Below are 27,790 nucleotides of genomic sequence, written 5' to 3'. Positions count from 1 at the left end.
AATTTAAACTTTTGAGTTGAATTAATATTTATATGATGTTAAAGCATACATAACTAAGTGATCATGAGTTCGATTCTCACTATTACAATTCTATTAAGAAAAAATTAAATATTTATGAAAAAAAGTTAGCATAGTAGATTAGACCTAATATATCATTCACCTTTCAGCTAGGAGGCATGTTAGAGTAATAGTTAAGGATAAAATAGTAGTTCCATTCCATTAACTCAGTTCTAACCTATTTGTAATAACTAAATCTGAAACGATTAAGTGTTACATTTTCTAAACTTAATAGTTTTTACTCCAATTCACATCTTTATTTTTAATTTACTTATTTTTGTTCTTAATAAAAAAAATGTTACGGAAGTTCTAAAAATTTACTCGGAAATCCGCAGAAAAAATACCAGCTGTATAAGCAAATTCTTTTGGATACCGTTTTTAGAATAAAACCTAAAACTTGCAAGATCTCAATTTAAAAAATAAAAAAACAGAAGAAGAAGAAGACGAAACTTTTATGCGAATTTTCAGCTTAAAAGATCCTTCATACATACATCAATTAAAAAATAAATAAAAAGTAGACTTCATTATTTTTGTAGATATTGTGATCCAATTGCTCAGCAGGTTTATCTAGACCATTTCATTGTTCGGAACTGTGATCAAAGATCAAAGTATCACTTTTTCTTAAATTTTTTATCCAAATATTATGCCAATAGTATTTTTTACCAAACTATCATATCGCATAATTCGTTATCACTTCATAACATGTTACCATATTACATACCAAATTCACTATCAATGATAATAAATTATGACACATTAGTGTAAAAGTATGACACATGTCATAAAATCATTGACGAACATAATTTACTATGAGTCATAGCAAATTACACCCACATAAGAGTATCGTGAAAGTACTCTTCAAACCCCCAAAGGTAGCTCAGTTGGCAGCTGAGCTCCCAAGGGATTGCTTGGTGCAGGAATCAAACTCTGTCTCAAGCAGTTTCTTGGAAAATCTTTGGGGGCCAGAGGATAAGCCAAAAAATCTTCGGTTGGGGGATTAGTCTCGTCCTTTCTCCGGTTGCGAAGCTTAGTGCACTCACCGTTACAATGAGGAGCTAGCCCAAACGGGCCGTACCCCGAGGACATAGTGCTCGGAGAAGGTCGAATAAAAATACCACCTGACAATGTACCAAAAAAAAAAAAAGTACTCTTCACGTGACAATTGTTGTGTGTGTGTGTGTGAGAGAGAGCAACCCCTTGACACTGACAAAAAAATTATATATATTTGTTTAGACTTCATAGGAATCTGCACACGAATCCCAAACAAAAGTTTCGAAAAGTCAATTTAGAAAATGAAGTCTATCAAAAAACAATAATCTATCACAGGCTGTCATGCAACAGGGTTCTTTATTTTATTTTATTTTATTTGAGTAACATAGAAAACGACAACCCAAATCAATTTTGACATGTTATTAGTTATTACCATATCGGAACTGGTTATAGCCAGTTTCATTCAAGGGTCGTCACTCTCTAATAATCAGGTCAACATGAACTGAATCAAACCTTGGTGGATTCAGATTTAGCCATTTATACTAATCACGTGCCAAATCTTGGCATGGCAATTAATCATGATTTGTCTCAGCCCCTAATCACACCCCGGCCAAGATCAACCTGGGACAACATCGTCGCAGCCGTTTACAGATTCTGGAACTTCGTCATCGTCGAGCATGTTCTCCTTCTCTGGAACTTCGTCGTCGACCGCTTTCGCCGTCTCTGGAACTCCGTCATCGTCGAACCCTTTACCCGTTTCTGGAACTTCGTCGTCGTCGAACCCTTTCGCCGTCTCAGGAACTTCGTCGTCGACTGCTTTCGCCGTCTCCGGAGCATCATTGTTGAGAATGTTCGCCGTCTCTGGAACTCGTTCCCCGAGCCCGTTCGCCGCAACTTGAGAACCTTCTTCGAAGCCGTTCGAAGTCTCTGGAGCAAAGTCGCCGGACCCGTCAGCCGTTTCAATCGCGATCACCGGAGATCCCTGATGGCAGGTGTGGCCGAGTTCATGTCAACATTCATCTTCGTCTTCGTCGGCTCCGGTTCCAGCATGGCCGTCAACAAGCTCAACGGCGACAAAGCCACCGATGATGGCCTCATCTCCACCGCCATCGCCCACGCGTTAGCCTTCATCGTCTCCGTCTCCATCTCCACCGGCTACTCCTCCGGGCACGTCAACCCCGCCGTCAGCCTTGGCGCCTTCATCGGCGGCAACATCACAATCCAGCGCTGCGTGCTCTACTGGTTCGCCCAGCTGCTGGCCTCCATCGTCGCCTGCGCAGTCCTCATGCTCGCCACCACCGGACAGGTACTATTTTCGTATTGACTGGGGATGTAAATCGACAGGGTCAAGTTATTATTATTATTATTATTTTAAGTTAAAAGTTTAAGTGGGGTAAACACAGCACACCCGGTAATACACACTCGGTAATACAATATTCAATTTTAGGGTAATGGAAGATGTCCCAACTTGTTTGAGAATTTTTGATAGAATTACATATCTAAATGGTCAAGTGAAACTTTAATCTAAATGGTTAACCGTATATAAAATATTTCAAATGTGATTTGACTTAATAAAATTACAAGTTTGATGTGATTTATCTTTAAAGCCTACCAAACCTTAAAAAATGACAATATTGCATTACCTAAAATATAGGTGATAATAATAATTATTTTTTATATTTAAGTTATTAGAAATTCAAAATAATATAATAGTTGAAGCTACATCACAGGTTTGGAAATTTTATTTATCCAGGTTTGCGAGAAGGTTTTTTATTTTTTTTTCGAGAATCTGATTTTTTAAAGATTCTGATTTATGAACAAATTGTATAATAAAATGACATCCAAGAATACCACCAGGAGAGTGGTATTCTTGGAATCCCGAATGTTGTAAAAATTTGATATTCTTAATAATATTTAACAATAAATCAAATATTAAATCAGTAAACTTGAGTCAATATTTCTAATAATATTTTTGTTACCAAACAACATTTTTGTCACATTATCGAAAAATTCATTTTCCTAGCATATTCTTGCTAAACATGATTTTCTAACATTTTTTTTTCCTCTATCAAATGTCTCATAAAAAATTAGTGTTTGTCCTTTTAAATAATAAAAAATCGTGTCATTTTAAATAAAATTGTTGCGTGGGAGAAAGTGAGAAATTTTTAATTTAAATATTAAATAAATAATAATAATTTTAATTAAAACGACTTTCCTTTAAAATGATAAATATTTTTCTTTAGTTTAATCCTATATTATTTTTAAAATAGGCTAAACCAATTTCGGTGAAAGGCAAGTTAGGCGGTTAGCCCACAAGCCACTTGAGTTGACTTATTTACGCCCCTACATTTTTTTGGAAATGGATTCTCTCATGTGTAATTTAACATGATCATGTCATGTGAAAGGATTTTAACCATTAATAATTAAATCAACGGTGATGATTGTGTAACTTTCTATCCTTATATTTTTTTTTCTCTTTTCTCTTATCACAATTAACTCACCCATGTATGGTTATGATTGCACCACATAACATGGTCATGTTAATTAGCACACGAGGATCCGCTACTAAATTTTTTACACTGTTCAATTATAACTGTTAATTTGTTACTGAATTTCGTTTTATTACACTATTTGGTTATAACTGTTATTTTGTTAATGAGGTTCGTTTTGCTACACTATCCAGTTATAACTGTTAGTTTGTTATAAATGAGTTTCATTTTGTTACACTGTTCGGTTATTGCTGTTAATTTGTTACATGACGATGAGCGAGTTTTGTTATGGTGCATCGCAGAGTTTGCCGGTGTTTGGATTTTCCGAAGGAGTGAAAGTGAAGAACGCCGTGGTCTTAGAGATGGTGATGACGTTCACGTTGGCGTACACGGTGTACGCCACCAGTGATGATACGCAGTTGCAGCCGGATAAGAAGGATACTAAGGGAACGAAAAAGAAGAAGACTAAGTTGAGAATTATTGCACCGATCGTAATCGGGTTCATTGTTGGAGCGAATGTTATGGTGGGTGGGGTTTTTGATGGGGCATCCATGAACCCGGCTCTGTCGTTTGGGCCTGCTCTGTTGAGTTGGAAATGGGCCGGTCATTGGGTCTATTGGGTTGGGCCCGTCGTTGGTGCTGCCTCTGCTGGGTTTATTTATGAGATGGTCTATATTAGCTCCGGCAGCTCCGGCAGATCCGGCACTCGGCCACGACGGTGATTATTCGGAGGAAAAAAAAAAACAAAGAAAGAGAAAGATGATGTAGTGATATGTTAATTCTGTGTTTGGAGGGTTGTTTTGTGTGTGTGTGTGATGAATCGGTGGTACTTGATCTTTAACGTGAGTAAGTTACTCTAAGATGTGTGTCCTCTCATTAGTGGCGACTTTATGTTATATGTGAAGGGGGCGTTCGGTATAGGAGAAATTTTTATTTGTCCGGGAATCTCGATTTTCAAAAATATGATTTTTGCATTCAGTTTACGATAATATCTGAAAATTTAAAATTTAGAAAAATTCAGTTTCCCGAGAATTCTTCGAAATTCTGCGTACCAAACGCCCCCTAACAAATTTTCCAATGTAACAATGCCTTACTCCCTTGTTCTTAAACACAGTATACAACCCACCATCAGTAGCATGTAACTCCGGTCATGGAGTTAAATATGTGCTTTTATAATTTTACGATTTTTTTTAAGGGTTTGGTATTTGTCATTTTTTTTTTTTTTGATAACAGGTATTTGTCATTTTAAATAACATAAGTTATGTCATTTTAGGAGAGAGATAGACACATATAAAAACAGAAATCATGGGAGAGAGAAAGTGGGTGATTTTTTTAATTTAAAATTCAAATTGTTTGTGTCTGTATTTCTCTTAAAGCGACTTAACTTTCTGTCATTTAAAATGACAAACACTTTTTCCTTTTTTAATTAAAATAATTTTATCAAAATTTCAAACGCTTTTATGTTTTTACAATTTTTTTTACATTAACATTTTATGTTTTACAATTTTTTATCATCCTTTCTGTTTTAGGTAAAATTTAATTTTTTTTATAATCTAAGGGGGTTAACAACAACACCCCAAAGAGATCAATTCAATAAAATCGTTATGAAATTACAAGATAAAGACAAATCAGCCCAATACAAAGACCAAATACCAGGGGGAGGGTTTGAAAAAACACAAAAATTATTTTCAACAGTATAGTCTAAAGGATATTTAAAAAGCCAATCTGCACAACTATTTCCTTCTCTAAAGACATGAACCAGGTGAACTTCCCAATTCTCTTGTAACCATGCTCGAATCCGACTCATTAATCGAGACTCTCGAGCTGCTCTTCCACTGCTGGAGAGCAAGGTGATAACTGAGCTTGAATCACTTTCTAGGATGGTCTCCAACCTCTAGCCCAAGCAAATTCAAGACCCTTGAGAAGCCCCATAATTCTGCAACAAAAGCTGAACAATGGCCAATATAGTAAGCAAACCCTTCTTTTCAATAACCATTTTCATCTCTTATAATTCCTCCATAAGCAGCACCCCTACCATCTCTCCGGGCTGCACCATCCGTGTTTAATTTCACCCAACCTCTGTCCGGGGGTAACCATCTAATAGGAACAGAAATGTAATTCTTGGTTAGCTTTGTCCCCTTAGAAATTATCCAGGCTTGTGTATATTCACGAACCAAACTCTCTACGTACTTCACCTTGTATGCTTTCCCGTTATTTTTCACACCATGCACCTGATTGTTTATCCACTGTCAAGCTAATCAAATAGTAACAAAAAAAACCAACGACCAAGGGCATCAAAGCACAAAATAGATACATTTTGTATATTCAAGGAAAACCAAGAATCTAAGTCAGTATCAAAGAAATCATTTATCAAATTTGACCTCAAAAGATCATACCAAACTTTCTTAATCTTGGGACAATCACGTGCCATATGAATAATGGATTCCCCATAAAAATTACAAATAGGACAGCTTAGAGGACACAATCTAAAGTTAGCCAGAATTTTTTGTTTGGTAAACAATTAGCCAGAATTTTAACTACTATGCCTCCCGTTCTTGTTTTTATTTTATTTAGTAATCTCACATTACTACTTTCATCTTAAAAAAAAGTTTAACAATATATGCTTGAGTTTAATATTTTTCATATTGTAGAATATAATACATATAAAAATATATAAGGTTCATATTTTTTTATTTTCTCTTTTTTCTCACATTGGCATATATGAGCATACACATTTTTTATATGCATCTAGGAGATACATTTATTTCCTATAATATAAGAACGGTAAATGATTTCTCCAGTCAATAGAGATAAATTATCTCCGATCAGCCCAAAATGACATTATTCTGGACAGAAATCAAGGCATTTTTGTAATTCTAATATATTGCAGAGTTATATTAGTCTTTATAAATATATTTTTTTAATCTTATAATCTCAAAACGACATCGTTTTGAGTTCATTCGAGAAATACTTTTCACATATAAGAAATATTAAAACTTTTTTATTTTGTAAATAAGTTACTCACGAACCTTATTCTTATTTATATGATCTATTAATGAAAGTTTTTTTTATAAATATTATGATTATTTATAAAATCAAATTTCTTGATCGAATTTCCAGTATCCCATCTTTCGCTCTTCTTCTATCTTTCTTCATGTATAACAAAATTTTAACGTGTTTGTGCAAAATGGATCATTCATGTAATTTTTAATGATATTTAAGTAGACTTGAACCGAAAAAAGTCATATAACAGCTAACTTATAAAAAAATCATTCAAGTAATTTTGGAAAAAACTACGTGGATATTTGAACTTTAGCCTAATTAATTTAAAAGTCATTTAACCACATCACTAAAAAAAAAATAATGATATATGGAGTGGGTTGGCCAAACTATATCAAGCCTGATCACACACGGTTGAGATATGGGTTTTAGTGCTTGGTCTTGGGCCTTCAGTCAGGATGGGATCAAACTGTGTATCTGCCCTTTGCGGTAGCGCGTTAAGTCTGACTGGAGTACCTGCGAAGACACTCCGATGCTTAAATCAGTATCAGAGGCAAATGATGTATGTTGTTAAATGTAAAAGATGATCGTACCTGGGTGTTGAACCCTTTTGTTTATATAGTAGTTATGATGCCGGCTTGGCTTCTAATTGACCAAGTTTGGGTTGCAGGTTAGTACTAGGATCTGAGTTGCCTTATCTTTGTTAGTGTCTAGTTGTAGAGTCGCGGTAAGCTGGAGCTATCCGTTGCTTATTGACATAAAGGCGCGGTGAGATTGCCTTGGACGTTAAGTTTGCTTACTTGAGGGGGTTTCATCCGCGATATGGTTATTGCGGCTTGTCTGTCGCGATGAGGGCATTGCGGCTTACGCGCGATAGTTGTCTGTCGCGCTTGCTCTGGATCCTTGGTGGGTTGGGCTTTTTTGTATGTCGTTGGACCTCCATTGGACCTATATTTTATCCCGATCAATATTTAAGTTCATTTTTTTTAATATTATCTATTAATCAATTACTGGAAAACTTTCTCTATATTTTTTTGTGAAACAACTCATTTTTAATTGATCTACGTGTGGCATGTTTATACACAAATCAAGAATAACTCCAAGAATAATAAAATTAATAATAAAAAAATAAAATTAAGAATAAAATGATTCCCTAATTAAAAATAAAAAAAATAATATGCAAGGTGGTTGGTCTATATTTCCATGGTTTCAATCTTGGTAGAACTTCGTCTGCTTCTGAAGTGACTCTCTCTCTCTCTCTCTGTCTGCAATGGCGGTTCCATCTACGTTTTCCCGCCTAAACTTCTTCCCAAAACCTTCGCTTTTCACAGCACTCACCAATTTCCGCAGAAACCAACTTCCACCCAATTGGCCATTCGCCACCGTATCTTCCCGCACTTTCTCCTCCATCGCATGCTCTTCTTCCAACCGAACACCGAAACGCGACGGTGACTTAGTCGTTCTGGGCATCGAAACCAGCTGCGACGACACCGCCGCCGCTGTCGTAAGTATTCGGGGGATCGCTTTCGCGTTTTATTTATTATTATTATTATTATTTTTTGTTATGATTTAAGTGTGTTGTTTATTGGTTGGTGTGGTTTAGGTGAGAAGCAACGGTGAAATTCTGAGTCAAGTAGTGTCTTCTCAGGTACGGTGTTATATGTGATGAATTCGATCTGTTGCTTATAGCCAAGTGCAAATTATGTGAATTTTAGTGAAAATGATGCATACTTTTATCCTCTTTATTTATTTATTTATTTACTTTGGGAGTGAGAAATATTGAGATTAGTTTAAGTTATGATTGGTCCTTTTATGATATAAGCTATTCTTCTGCTTTTTTTTTAAAAAAAAAAACCATATTTTTTGTGTGCTTTTCCCCCCTTTCTTTTAAGATGTCAATCCAAATAAACCACTCTCTATTAAACCCCGACTAGCAGGGATAGCCGGATAGGGACGAGAGCAATCCTTGTATGCAACTTTATCATTGTATATTTGTAAAGAGATTATTTTCTGGATTCGAAATTTTTAGTCACAATGGAGTAGTTAATATGCTAATCCAAATATTTAAAAACAATTTAGATCTATTTTTGAATAAAAAATAGATTATTTATTTATTTATTGAAAATAGCCCAATATTAGGAAGGTAATAAAACTAGATTTAATGGAATGAGATATAGATTGACGGACGGTGTGTCTTAGGACGGATTGAAGAAAATCTATTAGCATAGTGGTGGAGGGTTAGACTCGTTTTTCTTCCTATGCTCCGGATGGTCAATTTTTAGTCTTTTCCCTCTTTATCTTCCTCTCTTTCTGTTAAGAACCTTGAGGTCACCACCCCAAAAGCTAGCTCAAAGGGTGGGAGTGCCCAAGGCCTTATAAACTCCACATTAGTTGCTCTTCAACCAATGTGGGACTATATATCTCAACACGCCCCCTCACGCAAGAGTCCTCTTGGCTTGAAGCGTGGATTATGCAACAGGCCCAATCTTTGGTTTACCTTTTTGTGCTTCCACTTTAAAGTGGGGGGCGGTGAAGATCGAACCTCAATATGTTTAGTCCGATCATGTTGAACCGGATTATGAGCTATACAAATAGTGGACTTATTGTCACATAGCAGCTTCATAGGTCTCTCACATTTTATTTTGAGATCATCAAGTACAATTTTCAGTTACAGTAACTCACAAATGCCTTGAGCCATAGCTCGAAATTCAGCTTCTGCACTTGATCTGGCAACCACATCTTGTTTCTTACTTCTCCATGTCACTAAGTTACCACAGAGAAACATGCAATAACCAGTGGTAGATCTTGTTTCTTTCTTTACCTTCCTTTTTTCCTTTATTTCTTTATTTTTACTTTCTTATTTTTACTTTCTTATTCTTTCTTGTCCTCTTATATATCTTAATTTTCATTTTATTTTAATTTTTTTTCCTTTTAATTGTTATGGATAATGTTATATATGTATATATATATATTTTAAATTTTATTTTTATCTTCTTTTTTCCTCAATCTTTTGGTTCTTTTCATTTGGGTTCATCTACCGACCCCAACTAATTTGGGATAAAGGTATTGTTGATGTTGTTGACATTGATTGAAAATAGCCGAAACAAACTGGCATTGGTAGAGATTAGTTTTCTTTGCGTTGAGATTGCAGCAAAAATTTGGTATTAGAAAAGTTGATGATGCTTGCATTATATTCATGCTGCGTCAGCTAAGATATCAGATAGGTGGGTGTGACTGTGTTCTTTGAATATGCTAATGCTATGCATATTCCAGGCCAGAACAAAAGCATAAGAAGGATAGTCTTAGGTGGATGCATTCTGCACTGAATAAAACGATTCTAATGAAGCATAATGAGATATGATAATATGACGGAGTGTGATCCAAATAAGCATATTGCCAAGGTAATTTTCATTGTTGCCCGAACTAGCATAAAGAACTAATTTTGGTTAAATTGATTTACTACTTCTGAATGGTTGTAATTTTTTACCATTCAGCATCTGCTCATGGAGAAAGAATACTACTTTTTATGTTCTATAAGAACGAAAATCTAAATAAACCAAAAAATTAGATTAGATTTCTTTAGTTTGAATATTGTTACTTGTTAGTCAGTGGTAACAATTACTACTACAAGTAATGGGTAGAACAGAACCCATGTGTAGCTTCTTGTCCTTTATCCAACAAAAATGTTTGGTTTATTCCTATTAGCCACTTAGTTCTATATTTATGTCAACATTAAGCTACCTAGCATACCTCTCTTTCTCGCTAACTACGTAACTTCTCCAATTTAAGGGCAATCTGCTTGCAAAATATGGAGGTGTTGCTCCCAAAATGGCAGAAGAAGCTCACTCGCAAGTGATAGACCAGGTACAGCATTCCTTTCCTGTTATGAAAATATCCCTGCTCGAACACGTCCTATATAGGTCAGGGCAGACACGCTATATCCTGAGTGTGCTTTTGTCACATAGTAATTGTTGGAAGCTTTTTACAAGGGGATTGGGCACATTAGCCTAGTCACCTGTTTGCAAGTTTCATTTATGGGTTATGTTTATCTCATTTTACATGAGATAAACAACTCTCCTATACACTCAAAAAGGGATTGGGTCCCACCACTCTTTTTTCTCTCTCCTCTTATTTGTGGGTCCCACTTATACTTTTATTTCTACAATATGAGGTAGTTTTTTTCCTACAACATAAGAAAAATATTCCCTTCATTTATTTATCTTATTCAACTATTCATAATTATTGCATATAAAGCACTTAAAATGCTATACATCTTCCTAATGCTTAGGGTGGTGATGGAATTCCTTCAAACATAGCCCTGGTGGAAAGGAAGTAACTTTTAAGTTACTTTTGGAGCCCCAGGGATGATGTTTGGAGAGTGCCACCAGGTTCTCAAACAGATTTCTAGTATGACTTCTCTCTCTCTCTCTCTCTCCCTTTTATTGGATTATTGACATGGGCATAACGCACAACCATTTTGCTCATTCATTATAGGTTGTGCAAGAAGCCCTAGATAAAGCTTCTATAACTGAGAAGGATCTCACTGCAGTTGCTGTTACTATTGGTCCTGGTTTAAGTCTCTGCCTACGTGGTAATTCATGAACTTAAGAGACTTTAAGAATAGACATATAAATTAGACAGAATTTCTGTGAATTGCTTGAGTGAGAGCACTCTGCATCCTTGATATTTATATACATGGCAGAATAAATGCAGTTTAAATTTACTTGAACAATAATAAAAAATATTTTCTATGACTCTAATCTTTCCAATGAAACATCAACTCCCATAATTCCCAGTGATGTTTTTATCACTATCACTATTTCCAGTGCATGATATCATTTAATTTCAATACATTTCATTATATGTTCCATAACTTCCAAGAATTAAGCAAGATAATGTCTGTTGAAGTCAGGAGATTCATTGTGAAGACATATTAATACATAAGCAGCCTGGTGGTATTATTTAATTAAACTTTTGTAGTTGAAATATCAATAAAATTAAGTTATACCTTTGCGATTATCCAAGTTTGCTTCTTTTGCTATAGAACCATTATATAGTACGTAAAAGCACAATGCAGAAGTACCAGTAGCATGGAAATTGCTAGCAAGTTTGTTTTCAATTTGATCGTCCAAACTATAGGCACGAATGTTTGTTTCTGACTTCAAGTGAATTGGAAGGCATATTTTAGTAATAATTAACCAGGACATAGAGGAATTCTTCCTATCAATTACCTATTCCTCAGTCTCTGTCTTGCACAATGCAGTTGGGGTCCAAAAAGCTCGGAGAATTGCTGGGGGTTTTAGTTTACCAATTATTAGTGTGCATCACATGGAGGCTCATGCTCTAGTGGCCAGGTAAAGATAAAATGCCTCTCTAATAATATGTAATTTTCTGCCCAAAAGATGGATGCAGAGGCATGCTTGCAATATTTGAAATGGCTATTCAGCTTCTGAATGTTGTTCGTTATGCTTCTAGAATTTGTCTGCACTTTTTTAGCATCCCATAGGAAATTATGCTTTTCATTGTGAGACAGAGATTTCTTTTGTTTTAGGTTAAATGAGAAAGATTTGCAGTTTCCATTCATGGCCCTACTTATTTCAGGTAATATTCCCGTATTCCTGTTTTTGGATTTTTGTTTTATTAGTCTTGCTAGTATTCTTCCTTACACTTGATCTATTTTTAATTTTCTTCCTTGGATCATCGAATTGGTGTTTCTAGTTCAACTCATATTTCAATGAATTTGGATTTTGTGGCTTTCTTGGGTAATAAGGTCCACATGGTACAAATAAATATTAAGCCAGGGTAATTTTGGACAGTTTTGAGATTTGAATTAAAGCAGTTTGCTGCTTGATACTTCACTGTTTTGGTTATAATGCTAAATACTTTCCGTCAAGTCACTTCGAGCAACTTTTATGACTTGTAAAACAAATTATCATAAAATGTTATTAACACATCTGGCAAGGGAGTGCTATTCATATTCATGTATTTTAGACATTCCTTGTGCAACTAGTTGTTTGAAGTATAAACAGCTATCATGTTATCAGTAATCCATTTTTGTGTACTATATATTTTATCTACTAGCATTTGAATAGGAATTTAGGGAAAATAGTGAGTATTGTTAAGGTTCTCAACATTTAAGTGGGTAAAACACTTTTTTAGATAAATCTTTAAAAGTTGGATACAATTTGAATTTGGGATTTTATTCAAGTACAATGAGGAAATCTTGTTATTTATTGTTAAGTATTCCTGCATATTTTGGAAATGGAGATTTTTTAGTTTTCTTACATTAGTTGTCATTTTCTTTCTTCTTTTACCGTGAAAAATTTATTGGAAATACAAGTGCAAGGGATCTAGTGGTAGTTGTTTTAACTCAAAAGTGAAGGGGATCATTATTTCTCAATTATTTCTCATGTTGTAGGATATAATTTTATCTTCTACACACACAAAAGTGTGTGGGGCCCAATCCCATGGCACACATGACACAACTATCCCTATTTTCTTGCCTAGCTCCCTCACCTTTGTTATTATAGCCTACCAAAATTTTTGCTACCAAACTGTCTAGTCAAATTACAACTTCCTCTTTAATTGCCTCTTCTATTTTCTCCAATGCTATACCCTTGTACCTTTTGGCACATAAAATAAATAATATCAAGTAAATGGCTGTTAAAAAAGCAGACAAGAAGAAAAACCTATCTAAGTAACCATCATTTAGATTAGGTGAAACCCATCCAGGTCGTCCGTGATTTGATGTAGATTTCATTACCACTGTCAAAATAATGTTGGCAACATAACTACCAAGTGAAGATGTAGACACAGACAACCCCATTCCCAAGCTTTTTAATCCATCCGGTGTCTGTGATGCAAAAAAATTCATCTGTGCCACAAACACAAAAGCTTCTGTTACTCCTACAAGCACATATTGTGGTATCTGCCAAAAGATACTCAATGAACTTGTCTTTTCACCATTGTGGCTAGCAAGTTTATGTCTTTTTCTCTCAACAAAGCCAGCAACTGTCAAGGCTATTATTGCAATGGCTAGCCCAATTGCAATTCTTCTTGGCTCACTAGGAGGTTTTGGATCTTTTTTCATCACTTTCACTGTTTCACATGTAATGGAACAATGAGAATATCAAATAAGAGAATAAATGCAGATGTGCTTATGATATCAAATGCAGTCACGCTGGCAGGAGGGATTTTAAACTTGAAAAAAGTTTTGTCCATTGTAGCACCCTGCTCAACGAATAGAGAAAGCATCTGTATGAAGATAACTGAGGAGAAGATGGTGCAAAACCATACTGGCAACAATCTCAAAACACATTTCACTTCTTCAACTTGTGTTACAGTGCAAAGATGCCACGGGTTAGGCTTATGGCCTTTGCCTAACAATGTGTTCTTTTCCTCAATAGAAACAATAGCAGCTCGATCAAGAAACCTGTTTGTTACCAAAACAAAATGAACAAAGAAGTTATGGAGACAATATTGAAAACTTTATGTTGAGGTCCCTTATTCATTTTGGTTCCTTTGATTAAAAAATAGAAAACACTTGACAAACTTGCAAGACTATGTAAGGCTAACAAGAATTCGCAAAGGCTTTTTATCTTTCACTTTTCCATATTACATCAACTTTATATCTGGTTTTTCACATTTACGAATAACAAAATGTTGCTTCATGAATTTGATTATAGGTTTGATGTTTCTCGTGTTGTAGGAGATAAATTTATCTCCTATACACACACATAAAAGTGTGTGATCTCTATATGGGCCCAAGTGAGGAGAAGAGAGAGAAAGAAAAAATATGGGCTCCACACACATAAAGTGTGTATGGGGGATAAATTCATCTCCTACAACATAAGAAACAATAAACCCTTGATTTATATAGGAAAACCATTGCTTAAAGTACTGAATAATTATTGAACCTATATACCTGACAAGTAAATTCTAGTCCATTTAGTGTACAAAAAATTGCAACGAATAATGCACAACAAATCACTTACCTTAGACTTTGAATTGACTCCTTCTGTATTCAAACCATTTTATAATTCTTAAGCAGTTTAATGCTCAAATATTGCATGAATAATACACAACAATGACAAAACACTTCCATATGCTCTTAAGAGACTTACCTGAGGAGGCCATTTGTGTGGTGTATTCTCCTAAAACTGGTATCATCTCCTTCTTGAAAATCAGAGTGTCCTTCTCCATTTGTGGGTATTTGAAGTTTCATTTTCCTCAAAGAGGACACTAATACTTATGCAAACCTTGAGATAGGATTTCCAAAAGGCTTAAAGTGCCTATATCTAAGTGTTCCACTCAACAAAAGAAGAAAGGAAACACTAGCACTGCCAGCATATATCCAAAACTCTACCCAATTTCTAGCAGTTTCTATGTAATCCAATACTATCTCAGCCACTAAGGATCCCAAGTTTGATGCCACATAAAAATAGCTGTAAAATGAAGTTTTAGATGATTGTTCTTTAGGTTCTTCCTCATCAAATTGATCTGCTCCAAATGTTGCTAAAGCAGGGTCAGCAGCTCCATTTCCTAGAGCAATTAGATATATTGATATGTAAATTATTCCCATTTGAATTGGCATTTGGGGTTCACATAGCAATCCTATTTTGCCACAATCGTGAGTTCTAAGCAAAAAGAAATGGCTTGACAAGGATAATAACACCAACCCCTGCATAAGAGAAGGAAAAAAAAGAACTAAAGATTTTGTAAAATTATTGTAGTTGGCATGTTCTATAAACACATATCTATTGTTTGAGTCCTTATTCCTATAGCATAGCCTATCTAAGTTATAGATTTTGAATGCAATATAGACAACTTTCTTAATAACATCCTATTCAAGTATTGATAAACATTTTGATAGTATAAATAATGATTTATTCAACAAGTTTCATCATGGAAAGGCAACTCAGGATGTTGGAGACGTTTTTGAGAGATGAGCGTTGCTGGAATGACAACACACCAAGAACTAAAACTTTCCTCCAAGTCTATCAAGAACAACATTGAAAGCTATGAACCCCAAGAAAAAGGCCGATGGGGAAGAGAGAGACTGCATCTTGGACAAATGCCGTGTGGGCCATCTTCCAAATTTCTCCCCCTCATTGATATGTTGGCATAAAAAAAGAGACAGTAGATGGATAAATTCCGAGGGATGAGCCTGTGCATCTAGAAATAAACCAGTTTCTGATTGTGGGAGCTGAGAGTGAACTAGTTTGCAGTCCATGAACTTGGCTTGCAGCCTAGACATGTAGCTGCATATAGAGGAATATGACTTTAACCTCATTCTTCCTTCAATAATTTGAGGAATTTGCATTCCTCCCATGTTGCCCAAACAATCTCCTAAAATTGGACACATAATTGCACATTGAAGTCAAATGTTTTGAATATCTTGCTTATTTTTATATGTAGAGATGGTTATTATTTTATAGTTTCTCAACAGTCCAGCGTATTGCAAACCTGTGATTTGACACAGTCACTGCTGACTATATTCAACTTAGATATTGGTACACTCAGGTTATCTTGTGTGATGATGATGACAACCATGTATTTAATAGGGGGGCACAATCTTCTCATTCTTGCACATGATCTGGGGCAATACATACAACTTGGAACTACAATAGATGATGCTATTGGTGAGGCATATGACAAGACAGCAAAATGGCTTGGCCTTGATATGAGGAGAAGTGGTGGTCCTGCTATAGAGGAGCTTGCTAGGGAGGGTAATGCTCAATCAGTCAGTTTTTCTGTAAGTTAGTCGTACAATAATATATTCTCTCCCCCTCCCCCCAAACTCTTGATTGTTTCCTTAGGTTGAATATCTATCCTTTCTAACATTTGTATGGTGGTTGTTTTGCTTCCAGTGGAGATTTAAATTTATTCATATGTTTATTCTAGATTCCAATGAAGCAGCACAAAGATTGCAACTTCTCCTATGCTGGTCTGAAAACCCAAGTAAGGCTGGCTATTGAGTCCAAAAAGATGTACGTACATATTTAAAGCTGTTTGTTAATAGATTTGTTATTTTACAAATGAATATATATATATAATAAGGGGGAATGCCATAACCTGATGGATTACGATATGTACCAACCAGTAATAGAAGTAGAAGATAGAGTAAAAACAGGGTATTATATTGATGAAGGTTGATATCATCTTGATAACAACAAATCATTATAGTGATGATAGAAATCGAAAGAAATAATAAGAAAACAAAAGTGTCCAAGCCTTTCGAGAGGGCTGGTCTTTCCCAATGCCAGGATTGCCTACCTATTTTCTATAGCTTTCTCTATTTAAAGCTCCTTACAAATCGTTACCCACAACTCTAATAGAATGTAACAAACTTGCCAGCTGGACAGTCTAGAATCTTCTCTTGGAACTGACTCTTTCACCTAGAGTCGTATCAATACTCCCTCCCAAAACTTTCACCTTGTCCTCAAGGTAAGGGTCAACCAGCAATAATCCTTCCTCCGGGGTCCCATTGCGTGAAATATAAGGACCAACTTATGACCAAAGCTTAATGAATTCCTCCAGGATCCCATTTCCCTTCCACACTAGTTCCATTATCAATTTCCAGCCTAAAAAGAACCTGTAATGTGCCGATAACAGTGCTTGATCACGCAGAGATAGAACCCTAATCGTTTGCTCCAAGAGTGCACCAAGTCCTCCACTACAAAGAACAGATTCTCCCAGTGCAATGGTTGGTTCTAATAGGATTGGAGACTAACATGAGTCTGGTTGAAGCAACAACAATCAACTTAAGCTTAATATCTTCAATAATCAGCTTTTAATTAGGTATCCAGAATTTAACCAATCTGCCCCCATGGTTGATCTTACTTGGCCCTTCTTCAATAATCCTTGTGAGGCATCTCATTACATATTGGTCCTCCTCAAACTCGTTGAGTTTTAAGACACTGGAGAGATTGTTTATCAACATTGAGAAGGTTGGATTGATATTTGAAGTAAACAGTGTTCCACCCACCTCGTTCGTTACTAAAAGTTTTTCAATACCACTTGCATCATACAAATGAGCGACATTTGGTTCAGAAACAAGAAAATGAACAAAATCTTAAAAGAACCTCAATGTTATGTGCCTTGTCATTTGATTTCTAAACAGAGTAATTACTTGAAAAAGGGTAATCTGATATATTATTGAATTGTATGTAAACTGTACAAAGGGTTCTCTATTTAAAGAGATTACATGACCTAATGGGATAAGCCCAATACAACAAATAAATAAATAAATATTGTTATTTACAACACTCCCCCTCAAGCTGAGGAATAGATATTTATCATTCCCAGCTTGTTAGTAAGCTCTTGAAATCTGTCTGAAGGAAGTCCCTTTGTCAATACATCAACTAATTGACGCCCAGTGAGAATGTATGGAGTGGTAATCAACCCGCTATCAAGTTTCTCTTTGATGAAATGGCGGTCGACCTCAATATGTTTAGTCCGATCATGTTGAACTGGATTATGAGCTATACAAATAGCGGACTTGTTATCGCATAACAGCTTCATAGGTCCCTCACATTTTATTTTGAGATCATCAAGTACAATTTTCAGCCACAATAACTCACAAATGCCTTGAGTCATAGCTCGAAATTCAGCCTCTGCACTTGATCTGACAACTACATCTTGTTTTTTACTTCTCCACGCCACCAAATTACCACAAAGAAACATACAATAACCAGTGGTAGAACGACGGTCAGTCACAGATCCAGCATAATCAGCATCAGTGTAAACTTCTAAAGAGAGATTGCCATCATGCCGGAATAATAGTCCTTTACCAGGAGTGGCTTTAAGGTACTGAAGAATTTTCTCCACTGCCTGCATGTGTTTCTCCTTTGGATCGTGCATAAACTGACTGACAACACTAACAACATAAGCTAGGTCTGGTCTAGTATGAGCCAGATACATCAGTTTTCCAACTAGCCGTTGATATTGTCCTTTATCAACTGGAGGACTCTCCTCTTCATAACCTAACTTGTGATTCTGTTCAATAGGAGTATTCGAGGGTTTACATCCAAGCTTTCCTGCTTCTTTGAGAAGATCAAGAACATATTTTCTCTGACTGATAAAAATTCCTTTGTTTGAATGAGCTACCTCTATCCCTAGGAAATATCTCAGTTTCCCAAGGTCTTTAACTTCAAACTTAGAGGCTAGTCGTGTTTGCAAAATATGTCTCTCCACAAAATCATCACCTGTTATAATAATATCATCAACATATACAAGGAGCACAGTGAGCTTCCCATCTTGGGAGTGCTTAAAGAAAAGAGTGTGATCTCCTTGACTCTGTTTGTATCCTAAGGTCATCATAACCTTAGTAAATCTCCCAAACCAGGCACGAGGTGACTGCTTCAATCCATACAAGGCTTTTCTTAATCTTCAAACTTTATTTTCTCCGTCCACAGAATCAAAACCAGGCGGGATTTCCATGTAGACTTCTTCTTCTAACTCACCATTAAGGAAAGCATTCTTCACATCAAATTGATTTATATCCCAATTGTAATGGGCAGCAAGGGATAACAAGACTCTCACCGTATTCATCTTTGCAACTGGAGCAAAGGTTTCTTCATAATAATGCCATAGGTCTGAGTGTAACCCTTGGCGACTAACCGAGCCTTATATCTCTCAAGAGTGCCATCAGAATTATACTTTAGGGCATAAACCCATCTGCACCCTACTACTTTCTTTCCTTTAGGTCTATCAATAACCTCCCATGTTTTATTTTTCTCCAACGCATTCATCTCCTATTGCATGGCTTAAGCCCAATTCTCATCTTTCAATGCTTCATGTACTGATTTTGGGATTGAAATAGAATCTAGTGCTGAAACAAAGCTTTTGTGCTGCACAGAAAGATTACTAGAAGAAACAAAATGGGAGATAGGGTATTGAGTTCAAGATCTTTTCCCTTTTCTTAGGGCAATAGGTAAGTCATCAGAAGCAGAAGCAATGGATAAGTCATCAGAGGTATCAGAAGAAATAGGCAAATCATGAGAGGCAATAATATTAGAATCAGAAACAGGAGATTCAAGACTTACCAGTGGTTCAGACGATTGAGGTTGTTGTTGAGACAGTATGGGTTGTTTCCTCCTCTGATATACCAATTCAGGTGTCAAAATCTTTTGTATCTCAGGTGTATTTGAAGGTTCTGACACACCAGGAGCAGACACACTAGGAAGAGGTGTAGGAGTAGACAAGGACGATCCAAACTCAAAGAAGGAAGGGGATGAGTCTTCTGAAGAACTATTCTCCCCATGAAGATGAAAACCCAGGAAATAAGACTCAGATTCTTGAAAGGTGACATCTATAGAAACAAAAAAAATTTGACTTGGTGGATGATAACACTTGTACCCTTTTTTATCAGGGGCATAACCATTGAAGACACACTTAAAAGCCCTAGGATCCAACTTACTGCGATGTTGTTTATGAACATGGACAAAGGCAACACATCCAAACACTCTTGGTGGAAGGCTCTGCAAAATGGGAACAAAAGGAAAGAAGGAAGTCATGGAATCAATAGGACGGGTATTGTTAAGGAACCGTGAAGGTAAGCGGTTGATCAAAAAGGCTGCAGCTAACACGGCTTCTCCCCAATAAGAATTAGGAACAGATGTCTGGAAAAGTAGTGCTCTAGCAACTTCAAGGAGGTCACGATTTCTTTTTTCAGCAACCCCGTTTTGTTGAGGGGTATCAACACATGTGAGCTCATGAATCATACCTCTGTCTGAAATGAATTGTGACAGGCGTTGGTTGACGTACTCAGTACCATTATCAGATCTTAGTCTTTTAATACACTTACCAAACTGAGTTTCAACCATGTGATGAAATCGAATAAATATCTCTGGTACTTCAGACTTGTCTTTCATCAAGAATATCTATGTTACCCGAGTACAATCGTCAATAAAAGAAACAAACCACTTGCACCTGAAACACTATGCACTTTAGAAGGGCCCCAAACATCAAAATGTATAAGAGAAAAAGGTTCGCTGCTTTTGATAGTTCTAGAAGGAAATGACACTCGATGGTGTTTTGGAAATTCACAAACATCGCAATGGAAGGTCTCAACCGACTGATTTAGAAACAGAGAAGGAAACATTGACTTCAATAGACTGAATGGTGGATGCCCCAGACGCTTATGATGGAGCCAAATCATAGACTCTGCAGTAGAAGAATGACGTGTCATTAATAACTGATTTTTGCTATCATTTATAGCATGTTCTGGAAGGAGATAATACAACCCATCCTGCTCATTAGCAACTCCAATTGTCTTCTTCGTGGTAAGATCCTGAATAAAACAATGAGAAGGGAAAAATGTGATGGAACAATTCAAATCAGTTGTAAGTTTTTGAGTGGAGATAAGATTAGTAGAAAGCTGAGGAACATAAAGAACATTTTTAAGAAACAAGGAAGGTTGAATTTGAATGTTACCAGAACCAATAACTGATTTATGGGATCCATCAGCTACGGATATAGTATGACTACCAACAATAGGATGATAAGAAAGAAAAAACTTAGTACGACAAGTCATATGATCAGTTGCACCAGAATCCAAAATCCATGAGGTTTTAAAATCAGTGCAAGAAGCAAGAAGAGATGTAGAACGTGTGTTCTTACCAGACAAGATCAAAGAACGGTCAGATGGCTTACACATATTATCAATAGCGGGTTTAAGCTGATCCATGAAGAGGAGACAAAACAAAGCAGGAAAAGTTTTTTTTTTTTTTTCGTGAACAGTACTCGATGAACAGTACCGCGTGAACAGTGACCGATGAACATTACCACGTGAACAGTGCGTAGGGATGGCAAAAATGAGCCAACCCGTCGGGTTGGCTCGTAACCCGCACAAAACGAGCCGGGTTGGGTTGGCAAAAATGAGCTGCCAGCTCGATTTAGCCCGACCCGAGCCAACCCGAGCTCAAACGAGCCAGCTCGCGGGTTGAACGAGCCAGCTCGCGGGTTACTCTTTTTTTTTTTTTTTTTTAATAAAATACAATGGACTTTACTGATGGATTCTCCACTGATGGACTTTACTATATTGGTCGCTTTTGCAGGTCCTTTTTTTTCATGATTGGCTTTTGATTCTAGATGCTTATCGTTGAAATATATAATGGATATCTTTTATTTTTTATTTTTTGGCTTTACATACGTTTTATGGTTATCGTGAGTTAGAGTAATTCAGAAAATCATGATAAATGACTCCTGTGATTCGTGGAGTGGTTTGTGTTTCATTTAATGTTTTTGGATTTTGTAAACTACTCTACTTGTAGTTGGACTGCAAAATACAATAATTTTATACAGGAGAACAAACCACAAAAATTAAATTTTTTGAGCCAACCCGCGAGCCAATATTTTGAGCTAACCAACCCGCGAGCCAACCCACTAGCATCATTTCGAGCTAACTCGTGAGCTTTTTTTGAGCCAACCCGTGAGCTTTTTTACGAGCCAACCCGCGAGCTGATTATCGAGCCAACCCGCGAGCCAACCCTAACCCGGCTCGGGTCGAGCCGGGTTGGGTTTTCTGGCTCGTTTTTTTTTTCGAGCCAACCCGACCCGACCCATTTTTTTCGGGCTGAATGCGGGTTGGGCCGGGTCGAGCCGGGTTGGCCCGTTTTGCCACCCCTAACAGTGCGCGATGAACAGTACCGCGTTTTTTTTTGTTTAGCTGTTCCGGTCGTCTAATGAAAAAGAAACCTCCGTAGAATGATAGATCTAAGATAACGGAGTGAAACAAGGGTCCTCACGGTCCAAAAGGTCCCCAGAATTTTTTTTTTCCGGTGGCGGCGAGAGGCAAATAGGGTTTGGTTTTTAAAGATGGTGATTTGCGGAAGCAGAACCCTCAGAATCGAGAGCTCTTATACCAACTTGAAAAAGGGTAATCTGATATATTATTGAATTGTATGTAAACTGTACAAAGGGTTCTCTATTTAAAGAGATTACATGACCTAAGGGCTAAGCCCAATACAACAAATAAATAAATAAATATTATTATTTACAACATAATTTGAGCGCACTTGCTTTAAACATAGAATACCCATCCAGCCCTTGAAAATTCAATGAATAAAAAGTTATACTACCCATCCCACTTCTGAAATTAGACAATTTGTGGACCTCACCTTCTCTCGTGCCCCTAAATGTTTAAGGTGGTGCTGAATTTGATTAAGGCAAGACAAGCACTTGAGATTTAGGTGAATGAGCACGAATGATGCTTCACATGATGGGCTTTATTCCCATTACTACTATCTTTTTTTTTGCGGAATTAGTGTGCATGGCTGCTGCTTGATGGGCTTTGTTCCATGTGAGAGTTGACTTGAAGGTGCATCCCCGATTGGTGACATCAGTTGGCCATGCTATCTATTCGTTGTTAGTGGGTGGTTTTGTTGAGATCTGTGCTTTGGCAATTTCCACTTTTGCCCCTCTTCTAGCAATTTTTGTTTCTGCTTTCCCATTTCTTTTTTTCTATTCTGTTTGGGCTCACAAGCCTACCCCCCTTTCTTTTGGGTTGGATTTGAGAGCAGTCGACCTTCACTTGGGCTGGGTCTTCAATTTCGTCCAATCCCATTCCTAACCCGATAAATTCCTCTTTCGATTGTTCTTCATGCTCCCTTCTTTGTTCATGGGCACGCTCCTCCCTTCTCCCAAAAAGTTTCATGTCCCATGGCATGGAAAATGGAGGCGGACCGACTTCCTCCCTCTCTTTTTTTCTTTCTATATCAACCTTAATTATCTCTTTGAAGCGAGTAGGCTCTTCCGAGTATCCTTACGTGCTTCGGCTTTTTGAACCGGCTATGGGACTAATTCCTAGTGCGGGCGGGTCTGAGATTAAGATTTTATTCTCCTCTCTAAGAGGGCGAGACTAATCTCTCTTCTTCATTTTTAGTAAACGATTATCACAGATTCGAAAATTATTAGTAGATCGCCGGTTGCATTCCACAATTTCACCTTGTCTTTCGTCTACTTGTCTTCCATTGAAATCGATTTCAGTGGAAGGTGTTCTCAACAACATTGATGAGCTTCAATATCTCTGCATTTTTGTCTTCTATTCTGCTCCTTCTTTCTTCCAAAGCTTCTATTTTGTCCATTCTATCTTCTACGGCTTCCATTTTGATTTCCATATATTTTTTTGTACCAGAGCTCCTAAATCAAAGCTCTGATACCATTTGATAAGTACTAACCAATAACATAAGTAGAAGATGGAGTAAAGACTGGGTATTATATTGATGAAAGTTTATATTATCTTGACAACAACAAATCCAGATTATAGTGATGATAGAAATCGAAAGAAATAACAAGAAAACAAGTGTCCAAGCCTTTCGAGAGGGTTGGTCTCTCCCAAATCCAAGTCCTATGCCAAGATTGCCTACCAATTTTCAATAGCTTCCTCTATTTAAAGATCCTTACAAATCATTACCCACACATCTATCAGAATGTAATAAACTTGCGAGCTGGACAGTCTAGAATCTTCTCTCATAACCGATTCTTTCACCTAGAGTCGTATCAGATTATCTATCTTTTATCTTATTATATGTGCTTTGTCTAATGCAGTTGTTAGCCTTGCATATTTAATATAAAAACTTGTGCTGAAAAAGTGACTGATTTCTACATTTTGTTTAGTGGTACTCTTTTTTCTTATATAGTCGGATTATTGCTAATATTTTTTACTAAGGTAGGGTTTGGTAGATGTGTTAGAATGGGACATATTCTATGTTAGTTACATTTTAAAAATAGAACAGAAATGGACATGGGGTTAAGAAATAGTACATTTTGGTTCCACTAAAAGGATGAAACTAAGTAGATAAGAGCTGAACAGAATCGTTCCAGTCTGTTCTGTCCACATGATGCTATATAATTCATATTGCATATTGCAAGAAGTATTTTTGTGGTGTACTAGTATATTGTGCAGACATCCATATTATTATTATTATTACCTAATTATGAGTAAATGTGCTATTGGCAGTGATGCCAAAATTCCTATTTCTTCTGCTAGTAATGAAGACCGATTGTCACGGGCAGATATTGCTGCTTCATTTCAGGTTAGTTATATTTTTGTAGTGTTTTGTAGATTATGAGAGTATCTTTCCCTTTCAGATCTAGTTAAAAAAAGTTTAGTATCTCCCTCTTATTTAAAATTTCCTCAACTTCTTTTTTCTTAACCTTTAACCCATATGCTTTAGTGTATATCTTATTTATTTTATTTTCTAATGTCAAGCAGCGAATTGCAGTGTTACATCTTGAGGAAAGGTGTGAACGAGCAATACAGTGGGCATTGAAGATGGAGCCTTCTATAAGATACTTGGTAGTTCGAAGTCTAAATTGCTGTTCTCTGTCAAATAACATCAATACTTCTCCTTTTCTATTAATTTCTATTGAAAAATATGATTGTCATTATACTTCTTTTATGTTGTAGGTTGTCTCTGGTGGTGTTGCATCAAATCAATATGTTCGGGCTCGGCTTGATATGGTTGTGAAGAAGAATAGCCTGCAACTTGTATGCCCTCCTCCCCAGCTTTGTACGGACAATGGTAATCATATTTTTTTAGTTTTGATTTTGGTAATGAAGCCTAACTCTGTATGTCGTGCTTCTTTGCATTGTATTAGGCATTTGGCAACCAATGTAAAAATTTGTCCAATCCCTTATGACATATGTCAATGATTATGCTGGTCATTATTCATAAGTAAGGCATTGTATGGCTCGAGTAGAGAGTTAAATTAGCTAAAGCTTCTGCATCGGTGCTTGGATGTTGTGCAAAATTAGCAAGGGTTCTCACATTTTCTGGACAGTTGTGAGTAAAGAAGTTTATCCATGTAGTAGGATTCATTCTGATCATTGAAATATTGGAAGAATCAGTTAAATTTATTAAAGTAATTGACACCATGGTTAGAAGGAGTATTAACTTAATGTGCCTTCATGCAACCTAGTGGGTTGGAGAAAAGACTAAGAAATTGGACGCTTTAAGATTTAAACTCGGGTACATCAAGAAGAATTAGTGAATAATAATGAAATAATTCCTTCATAATGATAGGGATTGGAGACAAAGTTTACGTGGAGTAAGTCATGCTAGGGCTTTTTTAATGGTAGTTTTTTACATATTCCCTTTGTATGGGAAAGAAGTGGACTCTAAAGGGACTACTAATTGAGTTAAGGGATCAGACTGAATCAGATTGTTGAGAATTCATATTTGCCATTGAGAGCAAAACAGGTGCCAATCAAACTTGCAGTGATTCTGAAATTCATTTACCTATATGCAAGGACATTGACAAGATTTTCTTGTATAGATGAGGTCTAATGCTCTTCCTTTTCTCACTTTTTTAGTTCATTCTCCTTGGTACTCTTCCAAAGGAGCATATGAAGAAAAAGAAAAAGATACTCTCCATTTCTCAATTGTAAATTGTATTATCTTGATGCTCTCTTTTTATAGATCTTTTGGCCATCCAAGTTTCTTGATCCATTATATAAAAAATGCAAATTAGGATGGTACTTATCAAATGCATTATGCATGGCATTGCATGCAGCATAGAAAATTTTGTTTTAGTTTTATGAAAGCTGTTCATATCTTACCAGCTTGCTTTTGAAATGAATAGGTGTAATGGTTGCTTGGACTGGTATTGAACACTTCCGCATGGGAAGATATGACCCTCCACCTCCTGCTGAAGAACCAGAGGACTTTCTGGTGTGTTTTCTGAACATTGAAAAATATATGGATTAAAGCACTTTTTTATCAGCTAAATTTGCTTTCCTATTGTGATTCACTAGATGGATTTGGATAATAAATTTATTTAGTGAAAAAGGTATGGTTAATGCTTTTTACTCAATTAACAAGATCAGTTATCATTGTTATGTAGGTCATAAAAAATGTTGTATCCATTTATAAGTGATCCTTTTTATCAACTCTCATGGAAGGCCATCTCAAGTTGTTTTTCACTTCTTTTTCTAATTATTTTTCTATGTTCCATTCCTTTCTAACCTATTAGGCAAATGTACCGGGCAACAGGATTTAGCCGATTTGTATTTGATGAACCTTGTTGATGTTAATAATGTGAAATTCGCAAGGCTTTAGTGCTACTTGCCATTGCTGAAATTTTATTCATGGTTAAATTGGACAACTCTTATCTCAATTTGAGTAGGCAACGTAAATTTAACCTGTGCATGCTACATATTATGCTGGTGTTTCATCAGTCACTAAACTGTATCAGACTATGATTCATTTCAGTATGATTTACGCCCAAGGTGGCCTCTAGGGGAAGAATATGCTGAAGGAAAAAGTGAAGCACGCTCCTTAAGAAGGGCTCGTGTTCATCCTTCTCTTACATCTCTAATTCAAGCATCATTGCAACAGTGACATTGCATGAGCTTCCATGTTGCTTCAACCTCTTTTATGAAGTTCTGCAGGGCAAGCCACTCTTTGACTTACCTCTGATTTCTGAAATGACATCTTTGGCTGAGTTTTCAATAATACATAAAATTTGTCCAACTTTGCTGGGGAAAGTAGCCATTGGCATCAAGCAGGATCACAGAGAAAATCCAGCAAAGCAGTGTCACAGAAGGGAGAAACCTTACAATTGTGGTTGGTAGAAGTGAAAATAGGAGTGGGATAGGAATAGATGAAAATTGATTAATGCTATTACCAAAATTTTACAACTTAAAAGAAAAAAAGAAGAAGAAAAACTCTGCATCTATGCCTTATTCTTTAGGTTATCTGTAAAATCTAGTATCATAAAACAAGTTGTATTTATTTTATCCACAAAGTTGTGGTTCTAGCCTATTTCTGCATAATCTCTAGATATATTGTCAAGTCTTCATGTTTCCCTTCCACAACTTCCCTTTTTTAAAAAATAAAAAATAAAAAATCTTTACCATGCACACGAAAAGTATTGCTGTTAACTTCTGTACAAATTATCGGTAACATTAACTTTTTTCATTTCAATCCATTGGTATGTATTAAGATTATAGAAATTTAACCTTGATAGCATGAGTTAACATTCTCTTGGCTATTTATTTATTTTTATTTATACAAAGATGATACTGAAGTTTGAATTTATGACTTCATATAAATTATTTAAACCTCTTACCATTAGATCAATCTTAGTAACTTTTTTCTTGACTACTTTATTATAGTGTATATGTGTTTGTGTTGGATCAATTGACAGCAAAGTTTGATACTTACTTTTTAGTAAAATTTGATACCTTTATGTTATAAATTAAAAAAATTCTCATAATAACTGGATGAAAGATTCCCGTAGTAGCAGTT

The 27,790-nt window shown here is 36.1% G+C and overlaps 2 protein-coding genes and 1 pseudogene across 2 annotated transcripts; 2 read left to right on the top strand and 1 right to left on the bottom strand.

Moving 5' to 3' along the window:
• Window positions 1-1,612: 1,612 nt before the first annotated feature.
• Window positions 1,613-4,474, top strand: LOC133300388 (probable aquaporin TIP-type). The gene is made up of 2 exons (XM_061499919.1): window positions 1,613-2,353; window positions 3,839-4,474. The coding sequence occupies exons 1-2, from the start codon at window positions 1,613-1,615 to the stop codon at window positions 4,256-4,258; spliced, it is 1,161 nt and encodes a 386-aa protein (XP_061355903.1). The 3' UTR covers window positions 4,259-4,474.
• Window positions 4,475-7,759: 3,285 nt separating this feature from the next.
• LOC133300396 (probable tRNA N6-adenosine threonylcarbamoyltransferase, mitochondrial) lies at window positions 7,760-27,345 on the top strand. Its single transcript, XM_061499928.1, has 13 exons — window positions 7,760-8,040; window positions 8,140-8,184; window positions 10,326-10,400; window positions 11,031-11,127; window positions 11,800-11,890; window positions 12,088-12,137; window positions 16,100-16,290; window positions 16,440-16,525; window positions 24,499-24,574; window positions 24,754-24,837; window positions 24,949-25,063; window positions 26,124-26,212; window positions 26,753-27,345. The coding sequence occupies exons 1-13, from the start codon at window positions 7,807-7,809 to the stop codon at window positions 26,879-26,881; spliced, it is 1,362 nt and encodes a 453-aa protein (XP_061355912.1). The 5' UTR covers window positions 7,760-7,806; the 3' UTR covers window positions 26,882-27,345.
• On the bottom strand, window positions 13,099-15,867 carry LOC133300400 (protein NRT1/ PTR FAMILY 7.3-like; annotated as a pseudogene).
• Window positions 27,346-27,790: the final 445 nt, after the last annotated feature.

This window comes from Gastrolobium bilobum, unplaced genomic scaffold (genome assembly GCF_033153095.1).
Source record: "Gastrolobium bilobum isolate Gb01-03AN ecotype WA unplaced genomic scaffold, APGP_CSIRO_Gbil_v1 utg28843, whole genome shotgun sequence".
NCBI lineage: Eukaryota > Viridiplantae > Streptophyta > Magnoliopsida > Fabales > Fabaceae > Gastrolobium > Gastrolobium bilobum.
Note: the sequence above shows the minus strand (reverse complement) of the source record. Positions and strands in the feature narration are given on the sequence as shown.

What these genes read in the sequence shown, in the direction of transcription:
- LOC133300388 (XM_061499919.1), top strand. Translation starts at nt 1,613, where the DNA reads ATGGCAATTAATCATGATTTGTCTCAGCCCCTAATCACACCCCGGCCA. An exon ending in TGCTCGCCACCACCGGACAG is followed by an intron (nt 2,354 to 3,838) that starts GTACTATTTTCG and finishes GGTGCATCGCAG; the next exon opens with AGTTTGCCGGTGTTTGGATT.
- LOC133300396 (XM_061499928.1), top strand. Translation starts at nt 7,807, where the DNA reads ATGGCGGTTCCATCTACGTTTTCCCGCCTAAACTTCTTCCCAAAACCT. An exon ending in GTCAAGTAGTGTCTTCTCAG is followed by an intron (nt 8,185 to 10,325) that starts GTACGGTGTTAT and finishes CTCCAATTTAAG; the next exon opens with GGCAATCTGCTTGCAAAATA. An exon ending in TTTAAGTCTCTGCCTACGTG is followed by an intron (nt 11,128 to 11,799) that starts GTAATTCATGAA and finishes TGCACAATGCAG; the next exon opens with TTGGGGTCCAAAAAGCTCGG.